The sequence below is a fragment of the Motacilla alba genome, chromosome 15 (assembly GCF_015832195.1).
Source record: "Motacilla alba alba isolate MOTALB_02 chromosome 15, Motacilla_alba_V1.0_pri, whole genome shotgun sequence".
Lineage (NCBI taxonomy): Eukaryota > Metazoa > Chordata > Aves > Passeriformes > Motacillidae > Motacilla > Motacilla alba.
In genome coordinates this window covers 3520252-3543370 of record NC_052030.1, presented here as the reverse complement: position 1 = coordinate 3543370, position 23119 = coordinate 3520252, and the positions used below count along the sequence as shown (strand labels likewise).

At 47.3% G+C, this 23119-nt stretch overlaps 2 protein-coding genes and 2 non-coding genes across 6 annotated transcripts in view; 1 reads left to right on the top strand and 3 right to left on the bottom strand.

The window, feature by feature from the left end:
• Positions 1-6673, bottom strand: part of PXN (paxillin) — a 45181-nt gene extending 38508 nt beyond the window's left edge. For all 3 annotated transcript variants that reach the window (XM_038152289.1, XM_038152291.1, XM_038152290.1), the window contains exon 1: positions 6554-6673. In XM_038152289.1, the coding sequence (XP_038008217.1) occupies positions 6554-6566 (13 nt within the window). In that variant the 5' untranslated portion in view covers positions 6567-6673. The remainder of the gene's footprint in view (positions 1-6553) is intronic.
• A 5291-nt stretch (positions 6674-11964) lies between these two features.
• On the bottom strand, positions 11965-12105 carry LOC119707671. Its single transcript, XR_005258805.1, has one exon. It is a non-coding gene; the product is annotated as a U4 spliceosomal RNA (small nuclear RNA).
• Positions 12106-12723: 618 nt separating this feature from the next.
• LOC119707672 lies at positions 12724-12864 on the bottom strand. Its single transcript, XR_005258806.1, has one exon. It is a non-coding gene; the product is annotated as a U4 spliceosomal RNA (small nuclear RNA).
• Positions 12865-14287: 1423 nt separating this feature from the next.
• SIRT4 (sirtuin 4) lies at positions 14288-22317 on the top strand. The gene is made up of 5 exons (XM_038152893.1): positions 14288-14554; positions 16601-17106; positions 17726-18020; positions 19117-19320; positions 19765-22317. The coding sequence occupies exons 2-4, from the start codon at positions 16607-16609 to the stop codon at positions 19267-19269; spliced, it is 948 nt and encodes a 315-aa protein (XP_038008821.1). The 5' UTR covers positions 14288-14554; positions 16601-16606; the 3' UTR covers positions 19270-19320; positions 19765-22317.
• The last annotated feature ends 802 nt before the right edge of the window (positions 22318-23119 follow it).

Sequence of the window (23119 nt, the reverse complement as noted above, 5' to 3'; positions counted from 1 at the left end):
GCAGAGTGTCATTCAGAAGGTTTATTCCCTGGAGTACCATTTACTTTCTTTTTTTATGTTCTTCAAATGATTTGCAAAATGTTAGAGGTTTAAACACGTGCAATAAACAGTAAAAAACCACAAGAAATCAAGGTACACTCCACTGCATGCTGCCAGCCAGCCCTCAGTACCTCACCCAGCAGAGCCATCTACGCAGACGTGCACATGGTAAAAAGAACACTGTGAGAAGTGGCACGACAAGCTGCACTGGACAACTTCAGACTATCTCATCATCATTTAAATAACTTGAACTGAACTTGTTCACAGTGCAGAGACAGTCCAGCGCAGGGAAAAAGGAGCCAAGCACTAACAATGCAGGCTGCCTCCCCCTGTGGCCTGCCGTAAGTTCTCCTGGCTCCTCAGTTTACAGTTGTCTCAAACTGCTTAGATAAATTTCCCGTGTAAATTCAGAATAGTTACTGTCTGCTAAAAGAAAAAGCTGCATTTGTGTGAGCAGAAAAATTTTACCAGACTCCTAAACAGCACAAACACAAAACTTCAGGGACTTAGTTCCTGTAACTGAAACACCAACACCAAACTTGTTCCACAGCACTCCAGCTGCCATTTCAACTTGTTTGTTTCACCGGGATTTAAAAACACAAATGCACAGAAGAGAAAGCACGGATTTTAGCATCTAGCTGATTGCTGCTGCTCTGGGGCCATCAGCAAAGAGAATGAGCATGAATGGGAAAAACAGCTAAAACTGATATGAGGAAGTCATCACCCACCTCCTATTTTTATGGTATATCTTTAGCACACAACATTCCTTGAATGACTTCACGACGCTCTGTGGTGAAGGGAAAGACCAGGGTAGAGCTACTGCGGGGAACTTGGAAGGGAAAGAAAATCTTTTCTCCCTACTCACAGCCTGTCATAACGGGGGGTGAAGAAAGGATGAGCAATCAGAAAGGCACAGAGGGTATATTCAACAGGGCTGAGAAAGGAATAAAAACTTGTAAATCTAATTCAAACTTGCCACTGTAAACTTTTCCAGCAATGGTGACCAGAAAAGCTTGAAAGAAGCTTTTCAGCTGGAAGCTATTTCAGAAACACAAAGATCTCAACCAACATAACCACACTCTGCAGGTAAGGAGTAATTACCCCTGTTTCACAGAGAAACAACGTGCCTTAAGTTAGGGTACATTTTTGAGGCTGTGGAGAAATTGTTACCTTATGCTATATTAAACATAACCCACAGCTGAAGGAGGTAGCCTCACTTCCCAGTCCACTGACCATGTAAAAAATGACTTTGAGAAGAACCAACTTGCTAATGCAGTTAACTGTCCAACAGTTACTGTGGACACAAGTAAGGGAGACAGCCACAGGGAACACTCAGCAGCCAGCTTAAATCAAGTAAAACCAATTTTGAGATCACAACTTATCCTCTAACCCATTCAACTGCAACCAAAGTGGAAGGTAATGGTGCCACTTCTTGCTTCTACTCTGCACTACTGGATGTAGTAATCCTGCCACAGATGAGACAGTTCCCTACTTAACATTTTAAAATGCAATATCCTAATATCACGATAACCTGTACTCCCAGGGTTTGTTACTAAACCTCAGTTAGTTAGGACAGACCCGAAGTGAGCAAGGAACTCATTCCCTAAACTTAATCATCTTATCACAGCGTGAGAAAGCTTCCCACAGACAATGTCTCACTTTCAGGCAGCTGGAATAGAACAGCATCTTCATTAACAGCTTCCGCATCAGACAAAGAGGGACACACAGAATCAGCACACAGAGAGAGAAGCACAGGACGAGAGCAGAGCAGGAAACCGGGACCAGAGATCCTATTCACTCACACCGATTTTCCACTAGCACACACAGCTGCATTCAGAATTTGCTCTGGCTGTCTCCAAAGCTGCATCAGATTCTGGGTATCACAACTAACACATTAGTTCAATTCAAACAGATTTGTTTTGTGGCCACGGACAGGCTTCCCCCCCAGTTACAGAGTTTTAATATAAGGGATTTATCTGTCTGTCTGAGCAGCAGATCAAAAAACCAACTCTGATCTAAATAGAAGTGCATTATTAGTCTTTATTCTGCTGCCAGACTTTAAAGTTTTAGCTGTCATTTCTACAGTTTCACAACTTGTTTCATATAATAGATAGCCTTCAAAGGGCAAGAGTTGAGGAAAAAGGGGTCCAGAAAACTGAAGTATTGTGATCCCTAGGAAAGGAAGAAGAGGGAGAGAGGGAGAGAGGGAGAGAGGGAGAGAGGCAGAGAGGCAGAGAGGCAGAGAGGCAGAGAGGCAGAGAGGGAGAGAGGCAGAGAGGCAGAGAGGCAGAGAGGCAGAGAGGCAGAGAGGCAGAGAGGCAGAGAGGCAGAGAGGCAGAGAGGCAGAGAGGCAGAGAGGCAGAGAGGCAGAGAGGCAGAGAGGCAGAGAGGCAGAGAGGCAGAGAGGCAGAGAGGCAGAGAGGCAGAGAGGCAGAGAGATGAAGATGTATGAGAAGTTTCCCATTTGTTTCTCTAGTGGCAGAGATGGTGTCGGAGGATCAGTTTTAACCAGGAGGGCAGCTGAACACTTAGGATAAGTTGACCTCTCCCAGAGAGGGACAAAGGAGCTAAAGACAGCACAGAGTCCAGCCTTTCCGTGGAAATAGAGCAACTAGAAAAGAAGCCTCTCTCTGCATCACACACTGCTTGAGGCTGAGGACTCCCTGTCTGAGTTGCTCAGGACAATGAAGTCCCTGTTTTACGAGGGGTCAAAACAGCTAAGGAGCTGAAACAAGTCAGAACTCCATTGTGCAGAGCATTAGTTCTGTTTACAGCCTTCTCGCCCAGCAGCAGGAAGGACTCAGAAATCTGAGCCAGTGGAAAGCCAAGGCACCAAATTACTTTACCAGTGCTTCCCTCCAATACCATTTCCGGGGCGTAGCTGACCGTAAGCAATTTCACAGCAAACTTTTAGTCAAGTGAGCCCAAAACCCACAGCATATGACCTCCAGAGTAAAGGAACTGAGTCAGAAACAGGCAAGCATCCCCCTCTGGAGAGGGACAGACAGCACCACCCTGCAGAGCACAGCAGTCTTCCAAACGTTAGGACAGATGACAGATGGAAACACATGCACCTCCCTCCACACTCCATGAAAAATCAATGGCAAGATTGCTCCCTTTAAAGTCAATCTTGAGAGGATTAAGCACTGAAGAGAGGGTGGATTAGAGTTCCTAAAACAGAGGAAAACAACTGATAAAGCAAAATCTCTTGTGCCCTTGAACTATGCACCCAGAATTTTGAAGTCAAATTGCTAGAAAATCTTTATGCAAATGAAAAATCCTTCCAGAAGTGAGAAAGCACACCTAAAAAAAGCAGCTCACAATCTAATTGACATAGACAGCCAAAACACTGCCATAAATACGTCCCCATTAAACAGATATAACTTCTTTGTAAAACACCTTTTACAAGCTCCAGTGAATGCTGTTTTGTTTTTGATTGCAAAAACCAGTTTAAAAATATCTGAAGCCTTTGAAAACATTTTTTTTTTCATAGCAGTAGAGAAGTAAGAATTTCATCAAATGAAAGCTTCTAAAAGCCACATCATTTCTGTCTGGAGTTACCAAAAGGTTTCCCAGTAGTATTTGCAAATAACCCTTCCAGAAAAAAAGGCTATAAAACTTTTGGTGTCAAAATCAAAACAGTGTTCTGACTAAAGCAAATGTAAAGTTTCTCTTCTCCTACTGCTCTCACCATAAATACATTATAGGTTCCAGAAATTAGGTTTCTTCCTCTGCAACAAGCAGATCCCAACGGATCTGTTCCCTCAAACTACTCAGACAAGGCAGCACCACAGAACCAGTAACTCAACATCTCGTTCATTGTCTCAGTCTGAAGTAAGAATGTGTGCTGGAAGCACAGGCTGTGCTTTGGCAATCCCCTGAAAGGGGCACGAGCCCCAAATGTGGATTCTCTCTCTTTAGGACAAAGCTGTACTCTCTGTGCCAATTTACAGGACTGCAAATTCATACAGCAAACTTCCTGTCAAACTCCAAGCAAAATGCACTTCCTCAGAGAGACTGCAGGGAGACAATCTGGACAAGCCTGGCCAGCTGCTCTCCTCCCCCTTCCCACCACGGGCTGCTCCAGTTCACATCGAGCCCCAGCACTGTGTCCTGGGCCACGGAGGCTCCCCAGAACAACAGGGTGCACAGCTCAAGCCTGCAGAAAGTTTCCTGTGTGAGCTTCTTCAACACTGGGGGAGGGGGTAAAAAGGGAACAAAGATTTTTTTTCAACTCCAAATGAATCCTCAAAGCAAGACAAATCCATTCTCATATGTTTCATTACACTCTCCAGTCCAAGAACCAAACTGAGATACTTCCGGACCTCCATTTTACAGAGGACGTGTACACATTGATCAAATCCTCCAACTCTAGGAAGAGGGAGGAGATTTTTGATAAAGGCAGAGAGTTAAGAACAGACAGACCAATGGTCTCTGTGAGGGGCTCACCCGTGCCCAGCAAGGCCCTTCACTCACTGCTCATTTCTGCGCCACACAGATTCAGAAGGGAGGTGTGGAAGTATCTGAGCTGATTTTACTTGACATTAACTCTGAACCTGCAAATCCCAGCTCAATATCAAACTCCTTTTGGGCCAAAACTGTCCCTGGAAGCAGAGCAGCTTTGCCCACTGTGGCACTGTGCCTGAACCAACAAGTCCTGCCTAACCAGCTTGACTCTGGACAGAGCCAGTGCAGACGTCTGTATCCACAGCACAGTTAATCCACAACTCAGATAATCCACCCTTAGATAATGAGGAAAGAAAAACAAACAACTCTCACTGGAGTTTGAAAGTCTGACTTATTTCAGGGGAGTTGTATCAGCACAGTTCCATTATGTGTGCATCCCAAGGTGAATGGCTTTAGAGCAGTAAGTGAGCCATTTTGGGCTAACAATGATTCACAGAGGGAAAACAGCTGGTGTGCTTTTCCGTGCTGAATTCTGTACACCACAGAAAAGCTTAGAGAGAGAAAGGGTCACACTTTTTTTGTTCCAGCTGCCTACTGTTAATTAGATCTTGTCCAGTCTGAAAGGCTGTACAAAAATTGAGACAGACGCAGTGTAATTAAGACTTGATGAAATCAAGTCGCTCAGACTAAAAGTTCTAACTTTTGGTTGTCCCAATACACTTCACAACTCAGAAAAACAAGCCAGGCACAATTTCAGATCTTTTTCACAATTTCTTTGCAGTTCATCTCTAATTCTCCTAGAGAGGAAAGAAAAAATGTTAAGGGACTGCAGCAGCCTATTCCAACAAGTGGGAAGTCACACTACCACTGTTCAGGAATGCAGCTCTCGAGCAGTCACAGTGAGGCTCCCGTGGTTTACTGAAGAACTAACACAGACCTGTATGCTCACCTTGAAGGGCTACTCATCAAGTCAATACACAGACTGGGCGAATCCTGTTCTGACTAGCAATGCATTCCTGAAGATGCTAGGAACACACACCAAATCTCCAAGAATAACCAGAGTGAAGGATATGAGAAAAGGTAAATAGAGCTGTCTCCACTTAAAGGAACAATAACCATGAGAAGAAGCTGCAGTAGAAGTTACTTCTGTTTCCACCAACAGCTACTTCACTAAAGCAGAGGGTTTCACTCCCCAAGGATGAATCCTCCATGGGCACACCTTTCACCAGAAAGCCGCACAGCAGATGGACTCCGTGCCCCCATGTAAGTTTTATCATTAGCCCAATTCAAAGTTTGTTTTCTGAAGGTGTGACCACCAGCTTTAAGCCAGCACCGTAATGTGAGCTTCCAGGTCCAGAAATAAACCTGCAATTTTCTTGGACTATATGTCAACAGAACGTCTGGTTTCTATTAAAGGTAGGATGGAAGTAACGGATCACAGCCCCTCCCCAGTGTCTGATTTAATCAGTTTCATAAGCGGAACTCAGTCGTCCTAATGCCTCCCAGAGCACAAGGGATTTTGGCAGATCCACACCCTTTCCGGCTTGGTACCAAAGGAACTCAAATTCTCCAGATCTTTCCCTTGGGACCAGCTGCCTGACATTTCTCCATTACACGGTTTCGGGAAACCGTACAATGCAGCACACCTGGGAGAAGCAGAGGGAGGACAAGGATGAGCTCTGAGCCCGGCTGGGCTCCGCTTATCCCCCCAGGGCTCCCCACTCCGCACCCGCGCAAAGTTCAGATCTCGCCCGAGAGCAGGCTGGAGAGGCTGCGGCGGAGCAGGGGAGGAGATGTTTGCTGAAACCCGAGTGCGCTCCACGCCGCTCCGGGCACAGGAGCGCAGGGCGCCCTTCCCGGCCGGGATAGCCACCGCCTGCCCCGGCCGCGGGCGGGCGGCGGCGGCCCCGGGACAGCCCCGGGACAGCCCGGCCGCGGGGGCCCGGGCGCGGGCTGGGCGGGGAGCGACACGTCCCCGGACGCCGGCAGGCGCGGCCCGAGCCTCGCGGCGCCGAGGGGCGCAGCTTGGCCGGGCGGGCCGCGGCCGCCCGGGGCGCGGCGGGGAGGCGGCCCCGGCCGCGGGGAGCCCGCGCGGCTCGCAACTCACCCAAGTCGTCCATGGTGCCGCCGCGCCCGGAGCCGCTCCCGCCCCGCCGCTGCCGCCGCCGCCCCGGCGCCCGCAACTTTCCCGGCCCGCCCCCGCGCGCGCCCGCCCGCGCGCCCCCGCCGCGCGCGCCCCGCGCCGCCCCCTGCCGGCCGCCGCGGGAGCCGCCAGCCCGGCCGCGGCAGCGCTGAGGGCTCCGTGCCGGCCCCGCTCCGGCCCCGGGCTGCGAGAGCGACCGGGAAATGCCGGGCCAGGCGGCAGCCCCAGAGCCGCCAGCCGCGCTGCTGTGTCCCGGGGCGAAGCCTGTCCTGCCGCAGAGGAAGCGCCCCGCTCGCCTGAGGCCGCGCGCGCCCGAGGCTGAGCGGGAACGCGACACGAGCCCGCGCTGCTCCTGCACGAGCGGGAGCCTTTCCCACAGGAATGTCCTCCCGGGGCAGCCATGCAGCCGCGCTGGGCTATCGGCTGCTGCGCTAGGGCTGTGCCCCAAAACCTTCCAACAAATATTTCAGAGCCTCAGCTGATTTACCCCATCCTAGGGAAGCTGGGCGGCAGAAGCCTTTCCTGAACAATTTTCCATAAGCTGTGGCCACCATAAAGGAAAGTCACCAGCTACTTCTCCTTTGCTGTGTTCAAAGGCTATAACAGCTGTTATATCAAAATTCATAGGCGGATAAACATTATTATGATATAAATACATTAAATGTAGTTTTATTACAAGGATATTAAAAGTTCACTGATAAAGGAAATGTAGTTACATTGACCAAAGGTAGAAACTGCTAAAGGAAGCACGCCCAGACCAGCTGCCAAGCCAAGAGGGGAGGCTTACACTGAAACTGCCAGGACTGGGAAATCAGTTGTCTCACACGTACCACCTGTAGTCTTGCAGAATTTACATGTGGAGAAGGAGAGGCTGCAGGAACTGGAGATCTCAATCAGGGTGCAGGACATCAGTTGCCCTCCTGGCCACTGATAACTAAAAGATAGCATAATGATAACCAACTTAAAAATGAATAGATAGTTCTGGGAAACCTACTGAACACTTGAAAGCCTATGCAGGAACCACTATTCAACATGTGTGCGTTCCAGACTCTTCCAAGGGAGACAAGGTTCTGCGAGGAACGAAAAGGGGAGATGAATATGGATGGAGGCACTAGACTGGACTGTTTACACATCTGATAGCATTATCCATGGACCGGAGGAACATGGAGAGACCATGGGATCAAGAAAAGAACAAAGAAAGTCATAGCTCCAGGCAAGAAAAAGAGTATAAGAACTGGGCTCAAACTCGAGCAAATGGTGAACTCACCACTCTGATGCAAGGAAGGGGGTCAGAGCTGTGTGTTTTCACCCAGAGCCAAAGTCCCGGGCTTGGCTCTGTCTTCGATTCATGGCTGGCTTAAATTGTAAATTCGAACGCGAAATAAATTTTATACTTTGTTATTTTATCATAATTTGGCTTTCGCAAATTATTGATCAGGCTTAATTGGCATTTCATTTATAACAACAGCCCACCTGGATTTCTCATGTGATGATCTTGAACCATCATTTCCCACATGTTTTTCCTTTCAAACCTCTCTAAAACAACACTCCAAGGCAGCAAAGCCCTGTCTTTGTCTGAGCCACAGCACAGCTCAACCCTCATCAGAGCTACAGTTTCCCACTGTGCTCCAGCCAAGTCGACATGGTCGTGAAGGCAGTTAGCCCAAATGTTCACTTCTTAATCTGATGAGAGATACACCAAAAAATATCAGTGTGGGAACTGCCGAGGATCCAGGAAACATGACTCTTGTAGCTCTTTTCCCTACAAAATTACTACCAAGTCAGAGAATGTTCCCAGAACTGAACAGCACATGTCCTGTTGTTGAGATTACGGAATTGTATTTCCGATAAACAGAGACCGTGAGGTCAGCTGTGAGCAATCTCCAGCGCTGTATTTTTCACTCTCTAGGCACAAACATGCCCAGTTTCCCCTGCTAGCACAAGTCAGACATCATTATTTCCTGTGTTAAGTCATGCTTTAATGGGAATTATCGCTGGGGGGCAGGGAAATATCTCCTCCCTCATCCCAGCCAATGCTTATGAATAGTCAAAAACCTCCAAGAAATTTATTCCATCTTTTACTCCAGGAGTTGTCAGAAAAGAATATCCTTACTGAGATCTAAGTACAACACAAATGTAAGTAAAGACTTTCATTGCATGCGTCACCATCCATGCCAAAGATCTCACCTGACATCCCGCTTGCTGGTCTCCCTCAGCAAAATGTGAAGCATTATTTGGATGGACTGTTACATTTTCTCAAAATCCATCACTGGCTGTACAATAACGACTTCAGGATGCATGTCCCCAGGTGGAGCAATTTAAACCACTAGCACTGACTGGTCACAGAGCAGACCTAAAGTCATTAGAAACACGTCCTTTACTGGGGTCTGTGTGTTTCCTCCACCAGCATGTGACAAGCATGTGCCTCAACTTGGGCTGTATTTTTACCTCTGCAAAAATAAAGTGCCTAATGTGCTCTGTTCGTATTGTAGCCTGGCATGCAGTTTTTATTTTCAGCTTCCTACAGTGTCCTTTGGGAGTCTGGAAGTGAATGTAAATCAAGAAAGCAGTTTCTATTGTGTCTCAGGGCTGAAATTAAGCTGTCATAGAACCAGTTAGGGTTGCACCCAAAAGAAAGGGTTGTGTCCAAGATGCTCAGTGTTAAAAACAAAAAAATAAAGTCATTGTTTCTAAAGCTTTGCCTCTGGCTTCTGCACTGAAAGGGTTGGTGGGGTGGGAGGCAGGGCTGTCCCATGAGTGATACTATCCTCTAGGCATACTGCTTTTAAAACCATCCTGCTCACAGCCAGGTACTGTTCATAACTGAATTCTTCACACATTGACATTTCTTACTTAAAATTGCCAGCCCCTCACCCTCCCATGAGAGCTGAAGGAGTAGGGACAGGTTAAAACCCCAGCTGCCAAGGCAACGTCTCAGTGGTGTGGGCTCAAGCCCTGTCCTTCCCAATGCCTTGAACTCATTTCCTCGTCATCTACCTGCTCTTTTCCTCAGACTCTCCCTGACTCGTGAGCACCTGCTTGCTGCTAGAAATACACAGGCCTTCCTCTGTGGGAAGGTAGGGACAGGCGGTCGGAAGACCACGCGCTGTATGGAAAGACAGGGCCTCCTCTCTCCACGTTGTTGTGCAAGCAGATGGAAGTGATGTAACCCCAAGTTATTTAAGGCTGTGAAATCTGGAAATAAACGCCACTTTACCGTCCACCAAATTGGTGTCTGTGAGTGATTGGCCCGAGCAGCCTGAGGTGCCTGAGGTTCCTGAAGCAGGCCGCCCAGCCTCAGCGGAGGCAGCATTCCTCTTATGCTGTGCCCTGTGGCTGAGACATTTCGATTTACCCTTGTCTTTCACAGAAGGTGTAACAAGAAGTTACTAGCCCCATTTGCAGATGGGTAACAGGGCTGGGAACTAGAAATGAAGTTAGACAGTAAATCAACATCAACAAAATGTTGAACTTTAGGGCTTCCTGTCTCCACACAATCCATGTTCAGGGTATTCCCGACTTCACACAATCTGTGTCCAGAGAACTTGCTCAAGGCACCTTTCCCTCTTATCGAAGAGTCATTTATTTACCTCTTACAGACCAGGTCCCTCAAAGGGCAGCTTAACCCACTGACCACACGCAAGACCCTCAGAGGTGATGGATTAACTGTCCACTTGTGCCCTGCCATTTCAGACTGGCTGCCAAACAGAGGAGTGATCCAAGCTCATTTCATAATACCACCAAAGAAAAGCATCATTATTTGTGATCTGTGTCAGAGAAGAGAAATGAAGCTACACTGGCCTGTGAGGAATGTTTAGAACTCAGCTGTGCACTTTGCAGAGAGTGGCTTGAAACTGCAGAGCAATGGCAGCGCCTTCATTGCAGAGTGTGCCCTCTGTGCTGTGCCACGGGAACTTCATGCAAGGGGATTTTGCTCTTCAAGTGAATGCAAGGGAAAAAGTTTCAATCAGACCTTTAGGCTTCAGGCAATAGCAGTAAATCACAACATGCAACTCCCACATTCCAGATCCAATTTCACACTTGTTGAAAGGATCTATTACAGCAAAATTAGCAAACTTGGTTTCTGGCATAAAATGTAGGACATGACTTTGCAATGCAGATTGAAAGCACGACACCAAGGCATTATCACAGACAATTCTGGCAGCAGAGATGAGAAACAATCAAGTGATAAGTCCAATACTTATAAACACAGTTTATAAGAATCAAGAAGTTACCTGAAGCGTATGACTCACTGCAAACTACATATGCCTTTGCTATTTACCAGTGTGGCTTATTCTGCCAAAGGGTAATGGCATCCCTGTGCTTCAGGGTTTGATTTCAGTTGGTATCACTGGCAATAGGAACAAATGGGGGGACAAAGGCAATCTATGAGGTTTCACTGTCACTCTTGGTCACTGTTGTGTATGATAGCCCAGCATGACTGAATGTCATTTAAAAAAATAATAGCAATTATTAAGAGGAAACACTGATGTTCACTACTAAGTTTTTTACTCTACCAAAGTTTCAAGTAGCTGCCCAACTCAGGGTCTAACAGGCAGGGCAGGAGCATCCAGATGGCACACGTGGATCTGATTGTCTGCCCATACAGAGAACGTCAGAGGTAAGCTGTCAGCAGCAGAAGGTTCATCTCACTCATGCAGAGTGACAGAGGGCAGCTGCTCCCAGCTGCAGTGGAGCCGGTGTGCAGTGGTCACTACTCTCCCTCTTCAGGGTCTGCTTAGCTATTCAATTGCTGCAAATTAGGAAAGAATGGGGTTTACTTATATAGGAGTTTGCACCAGCAGCTGCTTTTTCCAGAGTAAAGGTTTGTGATTTCTTTGACAAGGAGCCTTTTTCTATTGGTTTTATGTTTGGTTTGGGTTTTGTTTTTGTTTGTTTTTTTTTTTCCTTAAAGCAAGTGATGTCTATAAAGAACTGCAGACAAAATGGAGTTCACAGTACTTTACACTAAGTGTTCCCTAATGGGCTTTAGAGGACTTCTGCAGCTGGGTAAGGCTTTCACTGCCCCTGGATTCCTCCCTGATTGTTGAGAGGCTGAGCTCTCCTAAGGATCCTGCTCAACAAGAGCTATTCCAGAAACCTTTCTCCAGCACCTAAGCCTCTCCACTTCCGTTTTCACTGACCGATTGCTTTTTCAGTAACTTCGAGAGGAAAAGAAACGAGCTTTTTCTGTAACAGCGCCCTCCTTTTCTTGATCCGCGGTTTTGGCGGCAGCAAACCCTGGCGGCGTTGCAGGAATCAGAGCCGTGGGATCTCCTGGTAAGGACCTCGGCGGTAGCAAGGAACTTCCAAGTGGCGCACCAGGCACAAGTGGATTTTTAATATTTTCATCTGTTTTTCACCGTGAGATTCAGTCTCCGTAGAGACTGTCAAAAATTGCCAATGCCGACTATATTTCAAGTCGTCATGGCGGGGTATTGGGAAAAGTTTTCAATTAGCAATAATCGCGCCTCGGATTAACCTCATTGGCTACGATACTGCCACTGCGCAAAGCTGACCTGACTACCGCGCCGCTGCCGCCACTCGCCCCGGGGCTGCCGCCGTCATCGCGGCGAGTCCCGCCGCCCGCCCGCTGCTGTCTGCACCGCCCCCCCCGTGCCCCCCGCTTGCGCTGCGCCCCCGCCGGGACCGGGCTGCTCCGTTCTGCTCCGTTCTGCCGCCGTTCTGGGCCCCCGGTACCCCCGCGAAGGCTGCTGGGAGGGAATATGCAAAGTGAGCGTGACGTCACCGCGGGCCCCGCGCGGAGCCGGGGGCCCCTCTGCGCATGCCCGCCGCAGTGAGCCCGGGCAGCCCGAGCGGGCGCGGCGCTGCGGAGCCGCATCCCGGCGAGGCCGTGCCGAGCATCCCTGCGAACTGCTCCCCAAAACACACCGAGCATCCCCGCGAACTGCTCCCCACAACACACCGCTTAATCAATTGAGCGCGCTTTCACATAACGAGTTCGGCGTCTGTTTTTTTTTTTTTTTTTTCAAAAGTGCTGAAGGGGAAACGATCAGAGAAACTAGAGCGGAGTAACCCAAATGCTGACTGATTCCCACTTCTGAGAAAAAGATTTTAAGACCAATAGCCAAGCTTGACCTTTGTATATCTATCTTTTGACCACACGTTATCCGCCTCCGTAGAGGCTCTCAAAAATTGCCAATGCCGACTGTATTTCAAGTCGTCATGGCGGGGTATTGGGAAAAGTTTTCAATCAGCAATAATCGCGCCTCGGATGAACCTCATGGGCTGCGATACTGCCACTGCGCAAGGCTGCCGTGCCGTTCCCCCCTCCCGGCCCCGGGCCCGGCGCGCCCCCGCAGCGCTCAGAGCGGGCGCGGGCGGTCCCGCTGCCCCCCGCACGCCGACCCCGCCCGCAGCCCGCGCCGCGCTGCGGCACCGGGGATGCACCGGGAGGCGACGGAGCGAGGCACCGGGGGCCGGGAGCACCGCCGGGACCCGCGGAGGTTGCCGGGAGGGCACTATGGTAATGAGCGCCCGGGAAGGCGCTGCTGGAGCCGGGGGCTTTGGCCAGAAATCGCCGTTTTCCATCCCGGGAGGGAGCGCGGAACGGGGTGGGGGCACTCGAGGAGCACCGGGGAGAAACGGCGTCTGCCGGCTGCCACCAAGGCATAGGCATCACCCAGCGGTTTATAACACGTTTAAACTCCTAAAGTATAAATCACCGAAAGTCGTTTAGAATCACGACGCTGCCAAAAAGAAGGTTGCACTCCACACCCAAGCCCCGGGGCAGAGGGACAGGCAGGGTGGCACTGCAGGATGCGCTTCTTCCTTGCGATCACAGAATTACACGCTGCTACAGAGACGCTCAGGCTCACCTGGTTTTTGAAATAACTCTAAGAGACAAAAGCAAAAAAAAAAAAGCATTAAAACTTTTTTGCAATGTTTTGAACTGTTTAGCAAGAGCTCTTTGGTGAATGCATTTGAAAAGCAGTCCAAATCTTCAGAAAGAGCCCATTGTCTGTAAGAATACTGGGCATCCAGTGCGCCAGGCTGCTACCATCCAGCACTCTGGCCTTCCTCATGTTATGTGTTCACCAGAACAAATAAGCCTCATTTGAAGAAAAACAAAGCAAACATCAAACCAAACCAGAACAAAAAAAAAAAAAAAAAAAAAAAAAAAAAAAAAAAAAAGGGGAAAATCCAAATAAAACCAAACAAACCCGAATGCAAACTCCCTATCGCCAGGCAGACTAAACAAATTATCAGGTGATTATTGAGACTGAAACCTGCACCAAGCAGAGAGGCAAAAAGATGGGCTCCTGCCAGGGTGCACAGAGTCAGCAGCAAACAGGTTGGCACCGCCCTAATTCCCAAGCTAGACGTGTCTTTAACAGCCCTCAGTGGACTTTTCATCAGTAATTTATTCAGCCACATTTTAAGTCTAAAACATGTTAGTATCGGTGAAAAGAAAACACATCTCTTGTAGTGACAAGCATCTGCAATGCATTTTACCAAAGCTACCGCATGCGTTTGTATCACATGCATTCGGATTTTAACCTCGCACGTTTCCCCGAGTGCTGCCGTGGAGCTCTCGGCGTTCTCAGGTGTCAGGATGTCGGGAACACCTTTGGCCCCCTTTGGCGCATGGGAGTTGTAGTCTCTGCGCTCAGGGCTGGTTTTTGTCCGTGAACTACACTTCCCAGAGGGCTCCCCTGCCGCGGGGCAGCCCTGTCCTTCCCGGCAGCGCCATGGCCGGCGAGTCCTCAGCGTTGTTCGCCGCCTCGCTCTTGTCGCCATAGCCGGCTGCGGTTCGGCTGTCCCCGTCCCCGCCGGTGTCACAGCCCGAGAGACACCTGGGGCTCCATGTGGAGCGGGGGTCCCTTTGGATTTCTGGCCTGTAGGCGTCTGTAGGATCCTGTTTCTCTTCTGCCTTCACCTTGCCTGATCTTTTCCTGTGGAGCATCTTGGGTGTGTGCTAGAAACAAACTCACATCTCCGTAGGTACGTGTAAAGAGTTTCACTTGTTATGTAAAGTAGTTGGGTTTTTTTTGGTTTTTTTTGGTTTTTTTTCTTTTTTTTTCTTTTTTTTTTTTTTTGTTGGTTTTTTTTTGTTTGTTTGTTTGTTTTTTTTAATCTCAGCACTTTCAATTTAAAAGCAGCTTTGTATTTGATAAGAAATATCCCATCCTTCAACATTTTCTCTTCCATAGTTCCATAGTCCTTACCTGGTTCACAGGAGCTTTCAAATGTATCTAAATGTATCTGTAATTTTTCCTTTCTCTCTCCTGTGAGCCAACCCCTATTACATTTCTATTTCATTTCGCCTCTGAACGCTTCCTTCTGAGAGATCTTCTGATGATAAGGGGCAGGAATGAAGAGTTTTCATCAGTTAAAGCAGTTTAATTACCATCAAGCTGGCTTAAGAGCCTTTGGGGAGCATCATGACACAAGTTACTCTCAAAGCAAATTAGTTTATTGGGAGACTTTGTCCCTTCTAATTAATTCATATGGGAAATTAAACCTCTTTAGAGGGAATGCCCAACACAAATCCTGCTAAACAGCAAAACAAAGCAAAAATCATTGCAAACAGAATCACTGCTTAGATACAAAGAGCAATTCAGACTATGGAGTCTGCTCAATCTTCCCTGCATTTCAAATGATGGTGACAAAAAGCCTTGAGAACTGAAGACTAACTGAGCCAAATCTAACCCTTTGCCACTAGCACCAATTTAGCATCACAGTGCTTGGAGCTGAACACCTAAACTTCAGCTGTATCTAAGCCCTCAGCTACCCACCAGTACTAGGTCTTACAGTAAACAGAGCAGTATTTAAATACACCTGAAGTTAAGGTGTTCAGGAGATCATCACCTTGTATCAGTAAATAAAGTTCTTCCTCTGTCTTCTACATCTAGTGCAAACCCCCCTGCTAAGGGAGATTTAAGGAGGCAGAAACGCCAGACAGTCAATTCTCAGGACTGTTGCTTTCAAAGCTTTTTGTATATTGTTTGCAAAACCATAGCGAGGCCCAGAAAAAATAGTTTTAATACAGTGAAATGGAGATAGAACTGCAGACTGCTGGAAAGCACAAACAAAATCAAAGTCCAAACCCATGCACTCGTGTCTCAAAAGGTCCTGCACACAATTCCAGGCTACTTAGTCAGCAAAGCCATCCATCCTGCCTGTCCCCAGCAGGGCGTGCCATTCCTCCCTTAAAGCAGGGTGTCCCTCCCATTCCTACCTGCCAGGCACCTCCTTCTGCCCTAAACACTTTGGATGATCCTACCTCTCTCAGAAAGCCCCTGTGTCTGCTGGAGAAGCAAAAGCAGTGCCCGTCCAGCTCCTCGCTGACTCTGGGGAGGTGGCACCCACGGAAGAGGAGGTGCCAGAGGCATTTAGACAGTGCTCTAATCATCTCCAGTCCCATTTCAAGGCCTGCTCTGCACCAGGCCTTTGTAAAAAACAAAAACAAAAAAACCAACCAAAACATGCCACACAGGAGTAACTCCAGTCAAGGCCTTTGTCAGGAAAAAAAAAAACATTTTGAGGTTGTTTTTCTCTCCCTTACTACAACATGTGTTAGGGATGGGGTAAATGTAAAAGACTGATTTGGAGCAGGCAGAGTGTTAAAAATGCAGAACAAAGGTCTCTTCTGGGGAGGAACCAGCCAGTGCCTCTGGGGTGAGGTGCTTGGCCTTCCTGCCATTTCGTCTCTGGCCTGCTGCACATATCTGGGAAAGACTTCACATGCCCAGGTCTTTCTGGGCTCTTTACAAGTCCTCTTAGGCAGCCATCCTTCACACCAGGGTAGAACAGCGGGAACCCTGCAAGTCAGAGTTGTTAACTTTGTGCTCAGTGTTCCACTCTTCCAAAAGAACATCCTTGGATGGTGGGCTTTAGTTCATGTTTCCAAAATAATTTGTTTCTTTACTAAAAAGAGAGCAAAGAATACTTAACAGCATCATTTCCCAGAGAAACGCAAGCAAATGGCATTAAGGACATGCTTTTTGCTTTCTTTTACCTGCCATGTGTTCTGTTCTTGCCTTTTAGCTGAACATGTTCTCTGCCAGGACGGGGCCTGGTATTTTCAGAGCCGTCAGACCGCACCATTTCAGATCCTGTTCTGTATCCAGAGCCTCTCCAAACTCGACTTTCGTGCCAGCCTGTCTTCCCCCCGATCCTGCCGAAGTGGAGGAGCTGCAGCGCTTTGTTTCTAACTCCAAGAGGATGTTTGTAATGACTGGAGCTGGAATCTCCACGGAGTCAGGCATCCCCGACTACCGCTCTGAGGGCGTTGGGCTCTACGCCAGGACAGACAGACGGCCCATCCAGCACGCCGAGTTCATCCGCAGCGCCAGTGCCCGGCAGCGCTATTGGGCAAGGAACTTCGTGGGCTGGCCCCAGTTCTCCTCCCACCAGCCAAACAAGGCACACCTGGTGCTGAGAGACTGGGAGAAGCTGGGCAAGCTGCACTGGCTGGTGACCCAGAACGTGGATGCCCTTCACACCAAGGCCGGGAGCCGGCGCGTGACGGAGCTGCACGGCTGCACACACAGGTACGGCTGCTGGCACAGGGGGTGTCAGCGGTGACTGAGCCGCAGCTGCAGTGTCAGCTGCTGAGAAAGGAGGCAAAACGTCCACGCTGCATTCTTGGAGATGACAGGCACAGAGGTGTATTGGGCTGAGGCGGAGAAAAAGATCACAGCCCAGTGCTGTTCACAGCATGGCATTTAAGAAACATGTCCACCACTCCATTTTTTGGACCATTATTTGGATCCATTTCCCCTTTTCTTGGTACAGCAAATATCTTCTTAGTAAAGAGAACAAGGGGATCATGAGGATACAAGGATTATCCCCCTTAAGCAGAGTGGATAGTGCCAGAATTGCATGGGATATGTGTACTGGAGAAGGGCCATCACAGCCTGTCTGGGATCACCCAAAATTTCCAGATGAAAAAGCACAGCATGAACTGGGAGAGAGGATGCATGGCAGGGTTGAAGGCACTTCCTCTAGAGCATTCCTACAAAGCAGTAGAGTAGAAAGACATCTCCTTGACCTGTACTATTTGGTAAATAAATGTGGAAAATCGTGACAGGCCTCCTAAGGAACAAGTTAGAGTCTCCAGATCTTCTGGAGACATTAAATTTTCCATTAAGACTTTGCTCTGACTTTCAGGGTTTTCTGCTTGGCCTGTGGAGACCAAATCTTGCGTTCTGAGCTCCAGCAGCACTTTGAAGCTCTGAATCCTACTTGGAAAGCTGAAGCATTTGGTGTGGCTCCGGATGGGGATGTCTTCCTGACGGATGAGCAGGTGCGCAATTTCCGAGTCCCAGCCTGCCGTAAGTGTGGTGGAATCCTGAAGCCTGATGTGACCTTCTTTGGAGACACAGTGAGCCAGGAAAAAGTGCGTTTTGTACACCAACGCCTGGCAGAATCCGACTCCATGCTGATAGCAGGATCCTCTATGCAGGTAAGTAGGTCTGCCTCCCAAACTGCATTCCTACTTCTCTGCTGCTCTGCCTGCAATGATCCTTGGTCCCACAGCTTAGAACTGCAAATGGCTTGTGGATCAGACCAGCATTTGCAGAGCTTCTTTGTATTTTATTTTTACTGTGGTTGGAATCTGGCTTTATGGGTGACCTCTTTGGGCTTCCATGTCACTCTTTGCCAGTCTACTTCATGCTGCTGTAAATACCTCCATTCAGACCTCTCTCTGCTGCCTCCTCCATCAGTCACAATTGCCCATAAAGGCAAGATACCTGATAAAATTCATTCCTCACACTTTTTTACTTGAAATTTTTAGCCTTTTGTAGCTTTTTAGGCCTCATAGCACACTGTGTAAAATACCAGGGTTCAGGACTTCTCATTCTTTATTAAATTCTCAATAAGAGAGCTGAAATATCTCTGCTGCTTGGGATTGTCCTTTGTATCACAATGTGTTTTCTCCACTAGCCTCTTATCTATAAGGTAAGGTAGCTAAACAACAGGGGTTTCTACACCTATAGAAGCTTTTGTCACAGCTTTTGTAAGATAAGTTCTGTTACATAAAAAAAAACCCCTTATCTTAACACCTCCCAGAAGGAGATAAAACCCAGGCTGCCTGATTGTGATTCTCTTGGCTTCAGGATACTGGATACAAATTCCTTAAGCTTGCACTTCTTAAGCTTATAATCCTCTGTACAGGAATGATTGAAATGCCTTAGGTTTGTTCTTGTACTACCTTAGCTGGGCCATGCAGGAACCATCAAAGTGCAGCATTTAAGTACCTGTGATAACTCATAAAAACTGCTTCAGAGATTTACTAAAAGACAAGGACATTTCCCTTCAATCTGCTCTGAAGTTTCAGTTTCTATGAAACTGCAAATCCTTCACTGACAGAGGTTAAAAGCTGTTCTATTCTGTGCACTCCTGAATGAAGACATTTCCTACCTGAGCTCAGTGCAGCTGCCTAACACAGCACGCATGTACAGCCCTTTTCCCATTGCCAATGGCAGCTATTTTATTCCTTTCTGTAGCTCTTCTTTTGCCTAAGCTGTCTGTAATTTTGTTTTCTGGTACTCCTGCAGGTGTACTCTGGTTACAGGTTTGCTCTTGCTGCCCGGGAGAAGAAGCTGCCAATTGCAGTCCTTAACATTGGGCCCACCAGGTTAGATCACTTTGCATCCCTAAAGCTGAATTCCCGCTGTGGAGAGCTGCTGCCCTTGATTGTTTGCACATGACCCAACCATCTGAGCTTCAGTAGCTACCAGGATTAAAGTTATTTTTACAAGGTGAGTACCTTCCCTGGTCAGTCACCTTTCAGAGTAAGAATATGGGGTCCTGGCAAATGCTGAGACTGAGATGTGCTGACTGGCAAAACATTCCCTCACAACACCAAAAGGTGGCTGTAAATTTAATCTGTAATCGGTCTGCTCTGATGGGCCATGATACTGTTTCCCATGATCATAAACAAAAATCATACTAAGTGCTAGCACTCCCACAGAATTGGGTAGGAGTATTCGGAAGACTCAGTAGTGTAGAATTCCAATCCATTTGTTACTATCAGGAAGCTACAGGGGATCACCTGTAGTTCCAGAGGACCTGATCACGACCATTGCCTCTGACAATTCAAAAGCTGTTCCTAATTGAATTGGTCCAGCTAATCCTAATCAAACACTGCTGTTTAAAATAATCAATTCAGTCAATAAAGCAGTTTCTTTCTTCCCCTCCTGCAGGACTCATCTCAGAAAGGGGAAAACTCCAATCCAAGAGGCAGCTGTGAGATGCAGTGCACAGCCACTGAGGGCACCGGGAGAGGGCAGCAAGCCTCACCAGTTCTCTCCACTGAAACCATCTCCACGGATCAGGAAACAGAATGAGGATGAAAAAAAATTACTTTTCTGCCTTACCTTGCCGTTGTAAACAGTGCCTTTTCATTCACTGGGACAGGATAATTGGACTACCGTGTCTGAGGACAAAATACCTTTATTATAATTGTCTCCAGAGGAGAAGGGGGGGACAGGGATTTTGAGCAGGTAATTTAAGGCTGTAACAGAGGAAGGTGATGTGGGACACTGCTAGGGGATCCAGTGTCACTGCTGGGATACTGTAGAGTATGCAAAGAGGAAAAGGAGGCAAGAGGAACTGCAATGATCACTTAAAAAAGGTTCTAAATAGAAGCTGAACAAGAACACTGCTCTTGTAACAGATTATTTGGAAGCACAAGCTATAAGGCTGATGTCTTCCAGCAAGGAGGGAAGTCAGCATTTCTCTCAACTGTCAGCTGACAAGGTAAACTGCTTCCTATCCAACCCCTTTTAAAAATTAAATATTGTTGAGATGCCAGAGGAGTTACTTGAAGCTAATCTGACCAGCACTACTTTCATTGAGGACACTACATTTTCCAGAATGCATTTTTGAAGATGTTATTTAATTAATAAATAGCTAAGGAATCAGTTAAAATTGTTTAGAAGATTGATACTATTTGCATTGTAATTTTCTCTCCCTCCCATTATTAAGTACATTCTCAATAGCCAGTTTAGATTCTTTTTTTTCCCCCACTGCAAAAATGCAGGTTTTAATTACTAGCAGCTGATGAATTAAGAGAGAAATACAGTTAAATCTGTACAATAGGTCTCCCTCAGGAGATAATCTCTGTTGAAAGGTACAATTTCCACACTCCTAACAGGAGATCATCACTACTGGGTAGTGATTTTTTGTTGTTCCTTAGGATGGTATTGTAAGCTCTGTCAAACTGTTAACAGAGTAAAATACAGAACCTGGCACAATCTAGAACACTAACTTTTTGACCTGACCTTCTTCATGAAACTACCACTTCCCCCTTCTAGCTCTGAGGGGTTTAATTGTTGTGGTTTTCCACGTGCCCCCTCCTACTCCAAGTAACATGTCCTCGACTAATATTTTGACAAGAACTGTAACAAGCAGTTGGAAACAAGGATGCCAGAGTCATCTGCTAAGAGGTCGAGTAGCAAAGGAAGGACAGCTCACCACAGGATGCAAAGTTAATTTTTGCTTTGTTGTCGATTCAAATCCATGCCAGGAGAGAGCAAATAAAGCAGAGAATCTAAGGGATACATAAGGCATCCGATTTCTGCAGAAGGTAGAGGGCATTAACATGCCTACCACATTTCAAGATTTGGCTGTATTGGGTTAGAGGAGAGACAGCTTCAGTTTGAAGCCAGGCAAGAACAGTCCAGGACTCCCCTCTCACATGCATTCTGCTCGCGTTGAATGATGACTCCACTTTCCAGTGACTCAGGATTCTGCTGCTTGGCAGTGAGCAAAGCTCACAGACCTCTCTCCATCTTTAGCTGTCCTGTCCACAGAACAGCTGTCCCACCAACCAAAGCTATTGCAGAAGTCATGCCTAAAGCACAGCAGAGTGTCCACATGTTTTCATGTAGAGGCTTTCCCTGTAAAAAGAGATGCTGATGCCTCCTTAGCAGAGGAGCTGGGGCTGAGTGTCTCGGTATGCACATCATCATCTTCCCTTCCTTGAAACTTAAACAACGTTGGTGTGTCAAAACCAGAGACTGCAGGTTCAGTACCAGCAGAGCCAGCACTTTGAGACGGTGTGGGAGCATTGCCAAGCAGTCTAAAACAAGTCTTGGAATGAGTTCTGTGACAGGTAACTAAACCTCCCACATCTACCCCTGCCTCCTCTCCAGGTCTGCACCTGATCACTCTCAGATGAGTCATTACCTCAACTCTCCACTGATGGTACTTTTAAGTCCCCAGGACAATGACTCAGAATAAATGAAAATAACAGTAAATCTCCTGTGCATGGTTTATTACTATAGGATAATGAGCATATCTACAACTGTATGAGGCTGAGATGAAGAAGTTCAATCTTTTTTCTCTTAAGTTGATCCAGAACTACTAAAATTGACCTCTTTTAGAACAGGATAAGAGCACTTCACTTCTTAACATATTCCCCATTAAGTTTGCTCACAAGAAATGCCTGAGAGAGCCTAAAATTCCTACACCAAAAGCCATGACATGAAATTACCAGAATCAACAGCTTTTGCTCTTCTCTTTTTCTTACAGCTTCCTCCTGAAGCTTGGATAGAGGAGCTGAGAGTACCTTAAAATGGATTTTTCTTCTGCTCCTCTGAAAGTGGGGTTGGAATTACCCAAAGCAAATTAAAGCTACTTCCTATTTGGCAACTCCTGTCTTTGTTTCTGGGCAAATTCTCAGAGCCATCTGTAACTGAATCCAGCAGCCTGAGGAAGGTATTTCACATACTGACCTCCAGTGAGGGCAGCACAGAATGCAGGTGGCTCAGAGGGTTTGGTGCCCGTGGTGTAAGTGCAGCCTCCCACATCTTACAGTCAGATTGCTCCTATTGACACACCTGCTTGTTCATTACTTCTGGAAAATGACCCAAAACCCTGGGCATGCAGAACTTGGGAGGTTCAGTGGAGTGAAGGTGACTAGATCTACCATCTAGTGTGCTTCTTCCCCTGTGACTGCCTTGGATGTCACCCTTTCCCAGCCTTTGCAGCAGGCAGGGAAATAGCAGAGTCAAGCCAGATGGGTTTTAAAACCACCATTTTAAAACCACTGTTCCAGACTGTTAGTGCAATTCTGTGTGCAGGTCCCTGTCATCTCCCTTCCCACCAAGGAAAGGTACCTGTCACTATAGGACACAAAATGACGACACGCACACTGTTGCACTCAAGGTGAAGAAAAAAGAGAAGCTTATTTTTCTGACTCCAACATTTATAGTTTTCTAAAAGTGACAGTGGATTGGAGGGTGACAGTGCCACCTCTCCAATGACTCTGGACAAACCAACAATCCATAAATTTCTCTTCTTCTATAAAAGAATGCAAAACAATAAGTTATTTATAGAATTGTGTGAGAAAGTTTGTTACAAGAATGTAAACATCAGAAGGCTTAGAAAAATCTTTAAAAATCGGGGTGACAGGTACCCCAGTGTTGCACCACTAACTAGACAATGGCAGAGAAAAGAGAAGCTGAGCCTGAAGAGGACGAGCAACAGTGTGAGAGTCTCGAATCGGTCTCCAGGCCCAAACAGAAACTGGCACAGGATCATTACCATCAGCAG

Excerpts from the sequence above, each read along its gene's own strand:
- SIRT4 (XM_038152893.1), top strand. The coding sequence starts at position 16,607 with ATGTTCTCTGCCAGGACGGGGCCTGGTATTTTCAGAGCCGTCAGACCG. Across the intron at positions 17,107-17,725 it reads CTGCACGGCTGCACACACAG|GGTTTTCTGCTTGGCCTGTG; the intron begins GTACGGCTGCTG and ends TCTGACTTTCAG. Across the intron at positions 18,021-19,116 it reads TAGCAGGATCCTCTATGCAG|GTGTACTCTGGTTACAGGTT; the intron begins GTAAGTAGGTCT and ends GTACTCCTGCAG.